Below are 18,806 nucleotides of genomic sequence, written 5' to 3'. Positions count from 1 at the left end.
GGCAAAGAAAGTGTTAAAATTCTTTTGTTTTATAATGTTTTCAGTGATTGATAAATTGATGTAACTTTGCAAAGAAAAGTAACATGGGGTTTTCAGTTTCTGAAAGCTCTAAATGTATAAAACTTATTTTCGACCAGTGCCGACATGTGACCCATTCCCCTTGATCATGTCACATATTGATATCACTTATACCTGATGAAGTCCTCTTATATGAAGTATGAAATATTGTAGTAAAAGATTAACTTGGTTTAGTCAAGGAAAATGGAAAAATGCATAATTTTTATTGTTTTACCGATTTTTTTGTACAGCGTGTGATGAAAGTTTCACAATCTCGACAGTTGTAAGTTCACTTGATCCATACGGTCCAAACAGAAGATGCGTGTATGATGTCACCAATCCCAACCCGGACCAATGTATCACACTCATCGTGTTACGATTGGAATTGGATGAAGAAAATGCAAATGATACCTGCGACGTAACATCACTGACAGTAAGTTCATAGTTTGCTTGATTAAAGTTTTGGTTTCTATAGCTTTTAAACCCATGAGAACTACCTGCCGATTGGCCAAAATGAAATATTGTCCAATTTTGAACCAATCAAGGGTGTACCAACTAAACACCGTCAGGCAAGGTTAAAAAAAACCTGTTTAACGGGACAACTGACTTTTCAAGGCTAGGATTTTTTTTTTTATAAAAATTTGCTCTTTTTTTGTAAACAAAAAAAAATGTCTGAATTTTTTTCAGTTAAGATTAATTAATGTTGGCCAAAAAACTCCTTTACATTTTTGACAAAAAATGGCTGATTTGACATGATTTTAGCAAAATTTTAAAAATTTGCATCAGTCGGGCCTGTAAATTTTTATTTTTTGTTGTTGTTGTTGTCTTATCTTTAACTATGATTTGATATGATTTGATATGATTTTTGTTTGCAGTTCGAGGATGGCAACAACCCAGCTCTATCAACCACCCTATGTGGCAACCCGTCACCCCTGCCACCAGGCTGGATATCGGCTTCCAATGTGGTCAACATCATCTTTGAGACCGGTCCTACGGCCAACCAAACTGGCGACATGGGCTGGGAAGTCTTCCCTACCTTTGTACCCTGTCCCAATTATGCTTATATTGCTGGCCCATGGCAAATGGTGAGCTTTTTATAAAACTAAAAGAGGTTTTTACCACTATTTGTGGTCCTGACCGTAAGAAATTGAATAGCCTTATAGTGGTACTAATTAATTTATTATTCTTATTCATTTGATATGTCCTGTAATCTATACAATTTGGTTTTCAGGTATATAAGACAGCGATAGGATTTCGTCTTTTGCGTATCCGATATCGTGTCATAATGGATGGGCTGGCCAATATTTTTATTATAGTACTACCAGGGTTTACTTTAATGTACAAATCATGCATATCATACACTTTACGTACCCCCTTCAAATGCAAAGTGAAATGCGTACAAAATTTGATAAGATGATAGATGATATAGTAAAACCCTGATATTTTCATCTGGTAGTGATCATAATAGATGATGAAAATATACTCTTCTTATGAACCATGGGATTATGGCCATAGCTAGTGGAGTCGGTAGCAATAAAAAGTATTTACAAACAATAATTTTCTCATACCTGCCAAATGTCCCTATTTAATAGGGACTGTCCCTATTTTTACTGAAACAAAAAGCATAAAAGAGTGATTTTACCATATGTCCCCATTTTTGCAAAAATATGACTATAGTAATGTATAGGAAATGCAAGAATGTCCTTATTTTCAGATTTTTTGTCCCTATTTGTGAGGTTTTAGGGTTGGCAGGTATGCTATCTTTTTTGATATCTTTTCCTGTGTATTGAAACGTTGAATTATTTATGTATTTCAGTATCCACGCTGCTATTTCTAATTTGATTTACTCTTTGTTTGTTAGTGTTCGGCATCCTGTGAGGGAGGTACGCAGACCAGAGTTGTGGAATGCAAGAATATAGATACAAACACGGCAGTCAATCCAGCTTTCTCGCTAGTCTACCACAACTTCCGCTACCCAAGAATGCAACACCGGAGATTGTCCAATTGGTACGTCACTTAGTTGCTACATTTAATTCTCAGACACTACATATAGATTTGAAAGCGCCGAGTGCGTCCACCAAATGTATGACACTTGTAAACTACTCACACACAACAATTGACCAAATGTGCCACACAATGTTGTTATTAAGCAGCTGGGTTGCTCAGGTCGGAGCTTCTGCGAATTACGCTGTCACTACGCAAACGCCAAAAGACACAAACACATTTGTCCGAGAATTAAATATAACAACAGTATGAAGAAATCTGTTAAGCGTCACCATTTCCAAAGTAGACAGTGTGTTTTCAGTAGTCTCTTTTTTGTGCTTATCCTGAGATAAGTTATAATACAACAAATACAAAATTAGCTCAACTTATACATCCATTCGTCTCTGTTCATTCATAGAATGTGGATTGGTCTTTGACTCTGCAAGCGGCGACACCACCTTGAATTCACCCGGGTATGGCTATGGATATGGCAACGACGAAGACTGTACCAACACGGTGCTGCATGTAGGTGGCTGCATAGTGTTTACCTTCCTGGATCTCAACATACAAGAAGGCAGTACACCAATTGTTTGCGATACAGATTATGTAGAGGTATGTTGTACCCATGGCTACCAAACCCATGATATGCCAGCCCATTGGGGGATTTTTTCCCCATGATATCAGTTAATAGTTAAGAAAAAAATATTCAGGTTTTCAGCATTGGCTTTGATGATTTACAGTAATTTGATCTCCCATCCATATAAATCCAATTGGGTGATTTGTGTGATTTTGATAACCCAAGAATCCCTCTTATGAAACTTATTTCCATTGGGTCCATATTGAACATTGAGACGGGAAAAGTCAGGGGTTAACCCCTTACTTTTCTTGAAACTGACTGAACTACATATATAGGTATGGCTCTTCTGTACACATGAACAACGGCTTAATGTTACCTCTCTGAAGGACAAAATTCTCTCATCGTTCATATACCAAACTCTAAATGCACCATGGGAAGAGCGTAAATCTTAATATAAACTACAGATTTTGAGAATTTTTCCTGGTCCAATATGTCGGCAATTTTTCTACCACTGGGAATCCCAGGACCTTGTGCAACAGAATCATGAATTCTAACCAATGAGCATGAAGTTGATATATAGAATGGGAAACACTCAGAGACAATATCTTAATCTTCCCAGAATCCTTTGCAACATGATACATCACCTCATGTCATCATATAGCAACTTGCCTTACATTTGTACAGTTCCCTTTTTTGAGAATAGACTGGCTAAACATGAGTTGATTGTTGAGAAACAATATCTGGATGTGCTCCATTCGAGGTACATTTCGTCACTATTGACCCAATTTTCGTGCACAATTATTAATTTCTTGGTCCTATTTTAGCCATTTTAATAAAACTTTGTCGCCCCATTTTTTTTTTGTGGGGGGGCAACTTTTCCCGGCTTCCCCGTTTATGGCACTAGGCGTGTATGCTTTCACCTGAAATAGTCCAATAAGAACACTGTTTGTGTGTTATTGCTTTGCAGATATCCGATGCCAATTACCCCGAATACACACAACGCTATTGCGGCAATGACGTTCCTAATGGATCATGGAGATCCAAGAGTTCTCTTACGCGTGTGCAATTTGTCAGTGATGGCAGTGTAACAGACGAAGGCTTCAACATCTTCTTTACCTTCACCCCCACCCCATCATCATGCCCAACTGGTGATTATGTTGCAGGATCATGGAATGAAGTAAGTTGATATAACTGGCAGTTCTCCAAGCATTGGTAGAAGCAGTTATTTTGCAAGGGGCAGGAGAAAAGTTAATTTTAAGTGGGGAAGGGGTCACATGGGGGGGTTATTCCACAACACAAGTAGACATTTTCATGATTTGTTTTTACTGACAGGAGGGGGAAAAGTCAATTTCAGAGCAGAAATGGTCACATTTGGAGGCTGGGGTATTCCAAAACATTGGACAAAATGCCTGCACTTTTTGCCTCAAAGTTGGAATATCCCCAATTTGTATTTTTTACAGGGGGGGGGGCAACTATCTCCCATGCACCACTGCTGCTTCCACTGTCTTCAAGATTTAGTTCTTCAGGAGAATGCAAAAAATTACATTATGTGATATTCAAATGTCCCCAAAAATCAATAGAAGTGTTTTCTTAAGTCACAAATGCTGGCCCCAAATTTCCATGTTGGTATAGAAAATATCTTTAACCCTCTGAGCATGACCTGCCAATCTAACATTGCCTCTGATTGGTCAATTACATGATATCTTAATTTTAATCGCCAATTAGAATGGAGCTTTCAATTCAACCCAATTTGTTTGTGTGGTGAAATTATTCTAACAATGTTGCTGATTGGTCCAATTGATAATGAAAACTAATTTTTGGCCAATCAGCAGGTAGTTCTCATGATGTTAATGTATCATTGATTGGCATAATATTGAAATGCCCTGAGCCTACGGGTGTCTCCCTATCTTTTTCAGGCTTTACCTTTTTCTTGTGTATGAAACTTTCAAATGTAATGACTTGGGCGATGCAATTTTGCATCGCCATCGACTGACGAACGGACATTGACCCAGGAGAGTTTGTTGACTTGTTTACTTGTTGTATTTGCACAAGGCGCACATTCCTGATTGTTTGCGTATTTTCGGACTTTCATAAATGAAACCCAAATTATTCCTTTTGTTAATTAATTGACGCTAATTGCTTACTAATTGTCCCATTACTTCTCTTCCTCGTCATTGTGGATGCGTCTGCATTTGTGGTATGCATTATGCAGCGGAAGGTAGACGCATTTCTGCAATGGGGACGGAGAGATGCGGCGACTATGTCGACGCACTTTTGCGTCGCACTCTTTTACGTCGCCGTGCCCTGATTGGTTGGTGCTGTTGCTGGGTCGACTGGCATGTGAGAGGAGCGTGTCATGAGCGTGCGCGTGGGCCAGTCATCCGATGCACCTTCACTTATGATTTGGAGCTTGTTGAGTTAACACGTACATTTGTTTCTGTGCAAAGACGGCTTGACCACTTGTTTAGAGACATGACTTTCAATATAAGCGGCAGTCTCTGTATGGTTAGGATTCATGTTTTATTAATAAATCGTGTTATTTTGTGATTGTACTTCCATTGTTGTTTTGCTCCATGTTTTCAGTTCTCCGAGTTATTTATCAGGAAATCACGCATCATCCATATACCACACCCTGAGTAAATCATTACAATATCCTGTTTTTATTTTGTAGTGCTCTGTGACTTGTGGTGGTGGAACTCAAGTACGTACCGTTACTTGCCGTAACGTAAATAATGTAGTGGTATCCGACAACAATTGCGCCGGAGCGCAGCCGCCAGTGTCGCAAGAATGTAACTGGGAACCATGTGCTGTATTTGTCGTTGGCGAATGGTCTAATGTAAGTTTAGTTTAATGCAAGGTCTATTCGGTGAGCTCTGATCAAGATTTGTTTTGGTTCAAATTTGATCTTTATGAAAATAGCTCAGAATGAATTTGAATGTTATGATTTTTGTACTTTTAATAGATTTGTTAAATATTGTATTCTTTTGTAGTTTGGTTGCTTGTTTTTAAATCAGAAATAGATCTCTGTGTCAATGAGATCAGTTGTTGAAATAAGTCTATAAAAAAGCTAATAGAAAATGAAACATAACGTGGAACAAAAAGCTGATACCTGATAAGTGCTTGAGATAACAAGAAGTCATCAGTGATATAAATATTAAACTAAGAAATAAAATAATAATATCCTTTAGTACAAAACCTCACAATCTCTATGACAACACCACAAAATCTTATAACAACCATGCTCCAACTGTTAATCTTTTCAGTGCACCGCTGAATGCGATGGCGGCAACCGTACACGTAGTGTCACATGCCAAGCAGCCGGCGAGATTGTTGATGATTCCGAGTGCACAGACGCCAAACCAGCCGAGGTGGAAACATGTAATACAGATCCATGTGCATTGCTGACTGTTGGTAATTGGTCCGAGGTAAGAAAAGTGATATAATTGATGTTGACCAGGATATACTTATGGTACAGAAACACCTATGCTTCAGGGGTACCATAGTGTAGCATCCCGGTCATAATTGTTTGAACACTTTAACATGATACTTCACTTTATGCCTCCCATTCCCCCGATCAATGTTGGTAGTTTTTTTTTTGTTGGTCATGCACCCCTAGAGACATCCAACTTTGACACAAGTGTTTGAACTATTTATGACAGGGATTGTAGATCTGTACCGTTTGTTTAACAAAATATTGAAATAAAACTAGTTTTGCATTCACTGCGTTAAGGGCTGGGGTATGAACGTTTGGACAGTATTTATTTTGGGACATTAGAGCACATCAGACATATCGAATCTCATTCTGAATACGAAGAATGTCATTCTGATATCAATAATTTTGATTTTTGAAATTGCAATTTAATACACATTTTATGGCAAATCATTAAAATTGATATTTTTGATATTTAACAGTACTTGAAGTAAAATTTATAAATCTGATGATTTATACTTAACGTGTATGTAGGTGGGATGAAAAGCCGACGATCGATTGAAAATTTTGACCTTCGTAATGAAGATATGGATTTTTTTCCCAAAACACCAAAAAAAAAATTAGGTCTTTTTGGGTAAAAAATCCATATCTTCAATATGAAAGGTCAGAATTTTCAATTGACCGTCGGCTTTTCCTCCCTGCCACATACACTTTAAGAATATATCATTAGATTTATATAATTTACTTCGAGGACTGTTATATATCAAAAATTTGAAAAATATCAATTTTTATAATTTGTCATAAAATTTGTATTATATTGTGATTTTCAAAAATGAAAATTATTTGATATCAGAAAGATATGCTTCAGATTCAGAATGCAATTCGATAGGTCTGAGGTGCTCTCATGTCCCAAAAAATACTGTCGAAACGCAATAAACGCTTCATTTTAGATCCCTTAATGGCCATTACTATTATGTTAACTTTAATTACCTATGCTACAGGGACACAGTGTGTATATCTTTAGTGATATTTTAGTCCAAACAATGACAAAATGATTAGAAATTTTACAAGGCAACATGTCTGGAATATTATATCAGTTATTTTGATTTGATTGTAGTTATAGCACCAAAAATATAGCATTGACTCGTTTTTGGCCCCAACTAAAGTTGCCTGTTTGCTCAAGACAACCAAATCAAGATGGAATAGTTGTCTGGTGGACAACCAAAAAATTGCATCATTGTAATAATGACAATAACAATCCTACACTTAGTCTACAAAACAATGTTGCCAAATCTAGAATCTCCAACCAAAAGAAGCCCCCAAAAAAAAAAAAAAAAAATTGTTAATGAAAAATTACGGAAAGAATACCAGTATGGACAAAATTATGAGTTGAACATTCCAGGCAATCGAAAACCAAAAACAATAACCAGTTTCCTTATTTCAAACTCAAGCACTACAGTCTTTTTTCTGTAAACCTTTGACTAGAGCGTATTTTAAGCATACATCACATATTTACCACGTTGAAAAGTACTTGTCTCAAATTGGCTGCTGAGGCAATCTGCTGTTCCCCGAATCGAAATTTGCGTTCTTAGCTCCGTCTTTGCAACATCACGGTAGTATGTGCTCATCAAAAAGGTTTACAGCAAAAAATCAGAGCTTACTGTGTAAAGTGTCTTTGGCTTTTATCTTATTTGTGCCCATCCACCACAAACTGGTCGTAAAGTCGGCATTTTCCATTTTGAGATACAATCAAAAACAGTATTGGATTTCTATGTAAAATATATTAGGAATTTGACCTTTGATGAACCATAACTTCACTTCCAGATGTCCGATGAAGCTGGTTGAGATGTCATTTTAATGCTGAAAGTACATTCTTTCAAGATCTGCAATAAACAGAAAATGATCTAGAGCCGACTTTACTACCACTTCGTGGTGGATGGTCACATTTATATAACAGATAAAGATGGCTAATGTTACAACATTACAACTAGGTGATGTCAATGTCAAATAATGTATTTTGTAATCCCTTGTTTGTTTGTTTACAGTGCTCTACAACTTGTGGTGAAGGTACAGAGACACGTGTACTAAATTGCACAGAAAATGGAGTGGAGGTGGACATATCTCGATGTGCTGAGGCCTCAAATTACAACACTACACAGAGTTGTAATGTACAACAATGTCCTGCATTTGTGACAACAGCATGGACTGAGGTAAGAGTCATCTCTAGTTTTTATTCTTAACCCTGGAATTATGAACTGCCTTATAACTGCTAAATTGTTGTGAAAGTTTACATATGTAGAATGGCAAACGCTTGATGAATGAATGCCATCTTCAAATTTTGGTAAAAATGCTCAGTTTTTGGATAAAATGTTTTAAAAAAAAGTTGAGAAATATTCACCAAAAATGTTAAAAAGTAAATCAGATATGTGGGTTAAACTTGGAAAAAATTAAAATATTGCACATTGATGCCATCCTTGAGCAGTGAAGCAACATATTATTAATACTTAGATGCTGAAAAAATTAATAAAACCAAACTAACATCACCCCATATGCAACACATATGGTACATAGGCAGCAGAAAATTCTGATAAACTGAAAGCAGACAAACACATTTAATGCTGTAAAATAATTTTCTTTTGCACAAAACCAAAATATTTTACTCACTTGACGGTTTCGCCTATCATGGTCGATAGGCATCATCAGAATGATGTTGGATGATCCTTACTTCGTAGGACGTATCCCGACTGTAGAGGGTGTATTTACAGCCAGGAGAGGATCATACACGTGACTAAGGTAGTGGGCCCCCTCGTCTCTATTCATGACATTGGGTCCTCGTCTCCTGATCCATATTGATTCTTTGACATATCTGGCATTTGCATCACACTCCTAGCTAAGAAAGTAAGGATCATCCAACATCATTCTGATGATGCCTATCGACCATGATAGGCGAAACCGTCAAGTGAGTAAAATATTTTAGTTTTGTGCAAAAGAAAATTATTTTACTGTATATCTACAAACCTGATGAATCTATTTAGAGACATTTAATGCTGCTTATTTAGAAGGCTGCACAGGAATGGGACGGGCTTTCCCCATATCTCTTGGTCCTTAATTTGAATTCCTGATAGACCGTTATTTGAATTCCTGATAACTCTTATTTGTCTAAATTTTAAACTATGGGTATTCCTGTTCCCGGGAACTAATCGGGAGTATATTTCTGACTCTGAACATTTTGTTTATGATGTTCTTTCTCTCCTACAGTGTCCAGCTACGTGCGGACAGAATAATTTCCAGACACGAAACGTAACCTGTATGAATGATGTAACAACTTTTGCTGATGGAGCTTGCACCGACGCCAAACCGATTGAGTCGCAGGAATGCAATAACCGTACCTGCAATATCCGTAAGTCAATCATTTTTCGTTACTAAGTTATAGATTTGTGTCACATTATTTGCATATGTATGAATATTAATGAGCTTATTTGCGTACATTTTCATTAATCCGCTCTACAGCTAAAACACAACCAAACTTGGTATGGTGATAGGATATGGTGACCTGATGTGATGTGTAGCTTTTTGTCATGTTATTTGTATATTTATGAATATTAATGAGCTTATTTGCCTACATTTTTCATTAATCCACTCTGCAGCTTAAACACAATAACCAATCAACTTTGTATGGTTTATGGTGTCATGTATTTGGATATTTGTATTTACAAACCTTTGTTTTTACACCTTGTGTGGGGGCCACCTTTAATTACTAACCGCGTAATTCTAGTTTTCTCAAGCCTCCAAGATCCTTTGGAATCCCAATTTATCAAATATTTGAATCGGGACTTCATTAGAGTTATATAATTGTAGATTTTGATGTTGATGCCAATCCTTTCTCTCCGTACAGTCTGTGGCGATATGGTAGACACATCTGTGCAGACCACCGGTAATTTCACCGTTCCGTATCCATTCACTGGTGATTACAGCGAAGGCGAAAACTGCACAATATCGTTTCTTGTTGCAACCAATTTCTTGGCTCAATTCAGCTATGATTCTGTAAACGTGTCATTCTCGGCCAATCCTGCAGACTGCACTCTTGGAGACTACATAGAGGTAAGTTAAAGATCGTAAGTCCACTTGGCCCCTGAACATGTATACACTCAAGTTACATATAGTTTCTTCTGGTTTTATAATGTTTAATACATGTTCCAGGGTGAAAACATCATGAAAGGTTGTGAAAGATTTGTTTTGGCCCCAGAATATGTATAAAATATTACCAAACTATACGCAATTTTAGTATATACATGTTGAGGGGCCAAGTGGACTTAGTCTTCTTACACTCGGGTCTTCTTGTAAAATTTGTGAAGAGTGGGTTCATAACAGTACAGTGGTTCATAACGCCAAGAAAAAATGTTTGCTTGCCCTCCAGTGGGATTTTTGGGGTGGGTCGGTCAGTCGGAAAATTATTTTGAAAGACTCACTAACCCTGTTGGCAATGAACATTGGTCAATGATACATCAATACTTCACTTCAGACCTTCAATACACAAGATACACCATAGAAAATGATTCAATTAGAACAACTGCATTCTTACAGGCATAAGTTTATTGGAAACATTGATGCATGAATGGATAGTTATAATTGTTTACAGTAACGATTTTCTTAAGAAAATTTTCTTGATCAATTTAGCTTTGAAATGAAATTTAGACACAGAAAAAGTAATAAAAATTCATTAAAATTATAAACTAAATTATACCCTGATTTTTGCCAATTTTGGGTCGGTCGGTGGAGGCCAAGCAAATAATTTTTTTGTGTGTATTTTTTTAAAACCAGGCTTGGCACTATTTTCAAAAACAAATATAAATTAATTAAAATATGTAGGAATAGCCAGTGTCATGTGCCGGTTTTGGAATGTGGGGGTCTTGATTCCCCAACTGCTCAAGTTTTCAGCTCGCTTCATTTATTCAGAAATCTGCTGTGTTAGTTGAATTCCTTGCATCATATCCTTTCTGAAACTGTATAATTTTATGTACTTATCATCCTTGCTTAAAGATACAATTGAATACCTGAGTGGAAGAAGGGCCCAACTCCAATTTTTTACAAAAACAAGTTATACCCAGCATTTTATTGCCAGCAGATTGTTCTTCCTTGTGTGTGAAAGATGAGCCAAAATCCACTCTCTAAATAGACTTCCACGTACACTTAATCATGGTTTTCAGGGAAGAACTCCATGGAGTTGGGCCCTTCTTCCACAAATATTGGGTTAAAGAGGAATTTTGTTCATCTATGAAATCTGCTTTTTACTACAATAAACTGTCTTGCTAACATAATACATGCTTCTACTTGTGCAATTAATGGACAATTACCAAATTTCTGTAGCTATTTATAACACATCTGCTTACATCAGAACTGGCACTTGCAGTATATTAGTGGAAGAAGGGCCCAACTCCAGCTCGTAATAAGACCTGTACCGTTGCTATGGAAACATCATCTATAATTTCGAATGTATTTAATATTGTATGTTCATGTATTAAAGGTCCCCTGAAGATGAAAACATTCTGCCTATAAAACTTTTCCGAATATTAAGTTTTTTCTTAATATCTCAAAAACAGTTTTGATGGAGTTGGGCCCTTCTTCCACTCAGGTATTCAATTCAAAACATTGTCTAAACTATCCCATTCATACTACGCCGCAATCGCTTTGCAGTGTGGTGCGTTGCCGATATATCAATTGCTTTTTGCCGCAACTCGACGCATTTCCAAGTTTTTATTGCGATACCGCAATGCAGTATTTTGCAGTAGGATGCAGTGCGGCAACACAACGCACCGTAAAGCAATTGCGGCGTATGAACGGACCTATAGTGACCCTGTGTACCCACTTATGTTCCCTATTTTGGGGCAATGGTGGCGATCCATTTGATGAAACTTTTCAATTGAATACCTGAGTGGAAGAAGGGCCCAACTCCATCAAAACTGTTTTTGAGATATTAAGAAAAAACTTAATATTTGGAAAAGTTTTATAGACAGAATGTTTTCATCTTCAGGGACATTTAATACATGAACATACAATAGTACAAACATTTGAAATTATATATGATGATTCCATGGCAACGGTACAGGTCTTAATACTTAGCTGGAGTTGGGCCCTTCTTCCACTCATATACTGCAAGTGCCAGTTCCATGTTATAAATAGCTACAGAAATTAGGTAATCACCATTTATTGCACAAGTAGAACTCATGTAATATGTTAGCAAGAAAGTTTATTGTTGTGAAAAGCCGATTTCATGGATGAACAAAATTCCTCTTTAACCCTATATTTTGGAAGAAGGGCCCAACTCCATGGAGTTGGGCCTTTCTTCCATGAAACCATGATTAAGTGTACGTGGAAGACTATTTAGAGAGTGAATTTTGGCTCATCTTTTTCACACAAGGAAGAACAGTCTGCTGGCAATAAAATGCTGGGTCTAACTCATTTTTGTAAAAAATTGGAGTTGGGCCCTTCTTCCACTCAGGTATTCAATTGGAATCAATTATTATTGGAAAAAAAACCCATAATCATGACACCTGTTTCTCTTGGTATGTACAAATCAGGATTGTTTGATTTAAATCATGCCAATTTAAATCTTTAAATCACTGAATTAAATCACTTAATGTTTTAAAAAAAATTACAGATTTAAATCAACTTTTTCATTTTATACCAGTTTTGATCAATATAAGTTAATTTCTTTCTTAAATTGACTGTTTTACTTCATTCTTAATGTTTCTACAACTTTTGGATACAATTAAAATACCTTTATGATGTCCCTTTATCTATTTCTAAAAAATGGTTTTGTCCCATGATTTTACCAAATTTTTTCACATGTAAAAACATGTTTTGATTGTTTTGTAAATACCTGGTAGGATTGTGCATATGACTAGCATTCCACTGGTACTCTTTTGACTTTATCATGGGGTATAGCAGTTCTTGGAATCAAAAAAATTGATTCAAATAAAAAAAATCCGATTAAAAAAAAAAAAATTTAAATAAAATTTTAAAAATCAACAACCCTGGTACAAATCCATTGTTTTTCACCCATCTTTTCAGTGGGTCAGTGGAGCTACAACTACTATAGTGTGCTCAGATGCCGCGGCAGTTGGGACCTTCAACGCCCAAGAAGACAGCACCTTTAGCTTCATCTCCAATAACGATGGCAATGTGGGCACCGGTGTGATGATATCGTTCAATGCGTTTGACACCTCGGGTTAAAATCGGTATGTATATCCAACTCAGTAAGGGTAAAGGAGATGATCCTGTATATAAACAGTGATCGGAGTGCCAATTTCTCTTTCATTGGCGATTGGGCCAGACTCCTCCATGTAATGTTGCTATAAGGGGATCGCTACACCTCCTCTACAGCGAGTCTGTTACCTTCCCAGCATTTAAGAACGCCGGTACCCATTTAAACACCTGGGTAGAGAGGAGTAATCGAGATAAAGTGCCTTACTCAAGGGCACAACACGATGGCATCGCCGGGGCTCGAACCCGAAACCTTCCGATTATGAGTCAGTGCCCGTTCCGCTAGGCCACCGTGCTCTAGGTAGTCATAACCAGGGACAGGCGATTTGTGCGGAACTTTCTTTCCGCGCAATTGGCTATTTTTTTTCCTATGGGCAGGGATACATGATTTGCACTGAAAAAAAAGTTCAGCGCAATTTGCTATTTTTTCCGCGCAAATCGCCTGTCCCTGGTCATAACTATAAAACATAGCAAGATTGTCAATTTTTGTACAGTTTAACATTTACAAGCAACTTACAGATATGCTGAAAATCTGTGCTGAGAGTGGAGCAACTTAAGATATTTGACCCCTAGAGTACATAGAAGGCAAAATAATGTACCTCTCGACTATTTGGTTATGCACTTTGAACCATTGTTTCAAATAATCCGCATGTGAAAAAAAAGTGATATAAACCAATATGCCTCAGCACACTTAACAGGAATTTGCTGTGGCCAAAGACAAACCATATATAGTGTGTCGCGTCTCAAGTTCAGAGTAACGCCATGTTCGATTTCGCAGCGGCAGATTCTAATTAGTGCGTTAACACCCTTGCGTCACCTGCGTACGGGCAAATCATCCTTCTACGTGTGTGTATAAGCTATGCATGATTAGGTTAGGGACTTAAGGTGTGTGATTCAAACCTGCCACTGCAAAATACAACATGGAGTTACTCTCAACTTGAGACGAGACAGACCATATCAACATTCAGGGATTTGCAGCTAAGAAACGCACAACCTAGACATCCCACAATAAACCATCGTTACCATTTATGCATTTGCTTTGTTCTTTCAGGGCTGATATATATAGTGGACGAAGAACTAGACAACAAAAAATAACAAACTGGCCATGAACTGATTTGTGACATCAAATGATATACCACCTATATAAGGTGCTAGATAGCAAATTAAGCGTTTGTTATTTTTTTGTAACAATAATTTAAAACTAACACCATTTTGTAAATATTAATATTGTAAGTAATTTAACATTTATGTATGATTAATGTATGAGCAGTATGAAATTATACACACAAAAAACATACCAAAATTAGAGATAGTCTATATATATCTGGTCTTTAAAATAACTCAAAATGCAAAAAAAAATATATTCACTAGTTTGTTATTAGTGTAGCATTGGTATACTTTTCTGGATTTAACAAGTCTCTAATTAAAAGCATTTGTATATACTTAGAATATCATCCTTTTGTATATTTAGACTGATAGTATTTTATACAATGAAAAATTTGGTTGTGGGATATTCGATTAAAAAGTATTTATGAATGAGAACAATTGGTTCACGGATCAAACAATTACAAGGTTCTGTAACTTATTTTAAAATGTTGTAAGAAAGTGGATTCATTATGCAGTTACAGGTATTCCAAATGTTGATCAGACAACTGGTATTTGTCCAGAGCTCATCTTTCTTCCAGAGTGCATATTCTGACTGTTCAATATTTGGACGAGTATGTTGAAATGCTATTTTCCGTAAGTGGTTGTTCTCAAATTGTAGTTTAACAGGTTCCCTTTGTTTTCTGGAGAATTGGCCCATGTTATATATGTCTGTATGTTGCCTATAGATTCTTAAAATAAACAAACAAGAAAAGTACAATTTGAAAATAGCCACTTACCGAAAAGAAGTTGTACATCTTTTATGAAACTGTAAAGTGAATGTAAATGAACAGTATATTTTTGGTAGTGTTTTTGAATAAATACAGAAAAAAATAATTATAAAAAAAAGGTATATTCATTCATGATAAATGTACTTTGTTGCATTGTCTTGTGGTTAGTGTTCAAAGTACCTCAATCTATGCATTACAAAATATAACCTATGCATTACAAATATATTTAAATATTGTTATTCATTTAATACTGTAAACATTAAGATATTTAGTTGGTTAGTAATAAGTATAAAAAAGTGTGGTAAATAGTAGTATTTATAAGTTATATTTTGTTATTTACTAATTTTGCTCTTGGCCTGTGTTCAAAATATCTGTCAAATCTGGATTATCAATTAATTTTTTTATTTGACATTCAGTTCAAAGTAGCCAGTTATAAACCTTTTACTGAAAATAAAACATGATATTGATGTTATTTCTGAATGCTATCAACTACAACTGTAGGGCATTTTAAAGCAGATATTTTGAATACCGATCAAAGATGACTTTAAACTTGATTTTCAATTCAGATGTATAAAGTGGTTGGGAAGAATTTTGGTGATCAAGGTGTTGTTTTTTTTGTTAAGTCATCTTTAAATTTTTTCTTTCTTATTTAATGAAAAAGAGGTAGGAAATTATATATACTTACATGAGTTGTGGATTAATACACATGAAATCATTGTTTGGATTTATGTTACCATTTGCTTTGTGTTTAATTTTATTGTTAAACAAAAAAAATTATTTTGACTAATTTATAGCCAAACCAGTGCCACATTGACTGGATTCTAGTTTCCTGTTCAAGACTTGCATGCTATTTGTTTGTACTATTTGTATGTAAACAAAAAAGTTTTTTTAAAGAGAATTATTCTATAACATTTTGATAGACCAATTATCAAAATTTGTGAAAAAGTCAATAAATTTTACTTAAATGGCATACGACCCATTTATATTTTCTTCATTTCTTTATTGTAAATGATTAATATTTGTAAAGAAATGGAATTTATCAAGTGCGTCAGGACCAGAGTATGTGTTATCAAATATTATTTGGTAGTGGGCTATTCCATTTAAAATCCACACTACCTGTGTGGAAGATTTTAGAAATGTCTTCCAGAGGGGGAGTATGAATTTCAGATGGAATGAACACATTAGCAGTTCCATTTGAAACTCACCCTCCCTCTGTGGAAGATTCAGGTTGAATCTTTCTCAGAAGGTGTATGAAATTCTAATGGAGCTGCCTAATGTGTTCATTCCATTTGAAATCATACTCCCTCTGTGGAAGATATTTCTAAAATCTTCCACAGGGGTAGTGCGGATTTTAAATGGAATAGCCCATTAATACTGTAATTTGATGACATATGCTCTTACAAGTGTGCATTTTCTAGCGGTTGTCTAACCAAATGGAAAAGTCGGGTAAAAGAACCAATTAATGTGGCACTTGTCAATGATTTCTGTTATTTTATATTTGTCTAATCTAGAAAAAGTTTGAATGTATATAATCATCTCTCCCCTTATACATTTCTTTGCTTTTTTTGTAAGCAATATGGATTTTTTTTAAATTATACTTTATTTGAGTCAAGTTTTATACAGACCATGGACAAAGCATAACATGTGTCCACCACAGCAATGATCAATTTTTATGTCGCCCTACAACGATGAATATCAGCTTGTAAACTTAAGTTAATCTAACCATATAATATATTTAAGTAGCTACCTTGTGATTGTGAGCTTGCAAATAATCTCGATGTATGAATGTAGCACATGAGGGTTCTAAGACTACATTATTTGTGACTCATTTTGATGATAGAATTGTCTGTTTGTATCGGTGAATTCTTCCATTCTATCATACATGTATCAAATCTTGTATTTTGGATGAAATCAATAAAACACTTTTAAAGGGGAATATTCGGTTTTAATTATTTGATTTGTTCAGGAATTTCTAATGATTCTTTGGTTAACCTAAAGCCATGATTTCTCTGTGATACGGAAAAACAAAAAATTGACGGAATTCGGGGTTTGCTGACGGAAATTTGAAAATGCCACAAAGTAGTGAAAATCTGTGTAAAATGTCTAACTTTTGTATTGATTTGGAAAAAAACAACAAAGAAAAGTGATAATTTAGCAGTAATCAACCATTAAACAATCCATTCTAGCATTTATGCAAGGCCTACGATGCAAGATTCTGTCCGATACAGCTATCGGAAGGTACACACAAGACAATTGCTGATGCTTAATTTTAATGGGGATGTTATATAAGACAAATTTCACTTTTAAAAACATGCTTGTATGGAAATGTATGCACTTTTCAGTGCTTTATAATGTAAAACGGACAATCACGGAATCGCCCAATTTGTAATACGGAATTTAAATTTTGTAACATGGAAAAATCATGGCTTAAGGTTAACCCCAACTGTCCTTACATCACATAATACACAAGACCAAATAATTGCATTTAGCCTATGCAAATCAACAAGCACACCATGTGCCATGCTATTTATTTACCTCACAAATAAATTCATCAGGTTTGTTGATAGACATTATAAAAGATTTTATTGAAACAAAACGAAAAGTAAACTCACTATGCATATTTATTTTAGAAGTAATACCCGCACCTATAATTGGCGTGGCGAGTCGAGGCGGAGTGCAATAGTCCGTATACAGCTGGCCGCTAAAACATATGGAAAAGTTAGGCCGCTTTTGTGCAGAAAAGATTTGACCAGTCAGCTGTGCTATGAGCATGCACAATAATGACCTATCATCATGCATGCATGCACACACATCATGCATAGGCAGTTTATTGACAATCTATGACCTCGGTCAATAGACATCCGGGTTCGCCATGCTCGATAGTAGCTATCGGCTGATTCGTCAACGTATTTTAGGGCAAAATGTCACCCTGTTCCCCTTATCCAATCAAAACAAGTTTTATATCACAAGAATTCTTAGCTCAAGTAGGTCAATAAACCAGCCGTGTTCTTAGAAAAAGTCCCGTCACTTTAATTGGCTGTTACATTTAACACGAGCAGGCCCTGAAAAAAGTGAAAAATTGGCACATTTTCCATTGACGGCACAGAATTTTGAGCAAAATAATAAGTTTTAAATAAGTTTTAATAATAAGACACCCTGTTCTCATCATCAGAAATTTTTGAAGTGAGGTTTTTATTGATACAGATACTTTTAACATGCTAATTGCGGGCGTGTTCGTGTAAATTTTATCAACACATGAGCAGCGTGCGGGTAGATAAAACAGCAGAGAGGGAATTCACCTGTGATTTCCCTTGGTTAAGCGGCGTGCATGACAATAGCTGAGCAAATGCACTCAACTTTTCCATATGTAGCAGAAATAATCAATAGTAGTTGGCCAATCAAATGACAAGAAGTTATACCCGCACTATAATTGGCGAGGCGAGTCGAGGCGGAGTGCAATAGTCCGTATACAGCTGGCCGCTAAAAATAGCAGAAATAATCAATAATAGTTGGCCAATCGAATGACAAGAAGTTACCGTATACATAAAGATATTTGATTCTGAGGAACAGATTGAAATTAAGGTAGTTTCGCGAAATTCTTGTATTTCAAAAACGGAGTGGT

General features: G+C 35.9%; 1 protein-coding gene across 1 annotated transcript in view; it reads left to right on the top strand.

The window, feature by feature from the left end:
- Nucleotides 1–17,120, top strand: part of LOC140138358 (uncharacterized) — a 118,748-nt gene extending 101,628 nt beyond the window's left edge. The window contains 12 exon segments of the mRNA XM_072160261.1: nt 309–490; nt 933–1,142; nt 1,919–2,064; nt 2,421–2,652; nt 3,585–3,794; nt 5,289–5,453; nt 5,881–6,042; nt 8,093–8,257; nt 9,306–9,447; nt 9,943–10,148; nt 13,119–13,285; nt 14,362–17,120. Coding sequence (XP_072016362.1) covers nt 309–490; nt 933–1,142; nt 1,919–2,064; nt 2,421–2,652; nt 3,585–3,794; nt 5,289–5,453; nt 5,881–6,042; nt 8,093–8,257; nt 9,306–9,447; nt 9,943–10,148; nt 13,119–13,280 — 1,982 coding nt within the window. The 3' untranslated portion in view covers nt 13,281–13,285; nt 14,362–17,120.
- The last annotated feature ends 1,686 nt before the right edge of the window (nt 17,121–18,806 follow it).

The sequence above is a fragment of the Amphiura filiformis genome, chromosome 17 (assembly GCF_039555335.1).
Source record: "Amphiura filiformis chromosome 17, Afil_fr2py, whole genome shotgun sequence".
NCBI classification, from domain to species: domain Eukaryota; kingdom Metazoa; phylum Echinodermata; class Ophiuroidea; order Amphilepidida; family Amphiuridae; genus Amphiura; species Amphiura filiformis.
The sequence above is the reverse complement of the archived record's forward strand: the minus strand, read 5'-3'. Positions and strand labels throughout refer to the sequence as shown.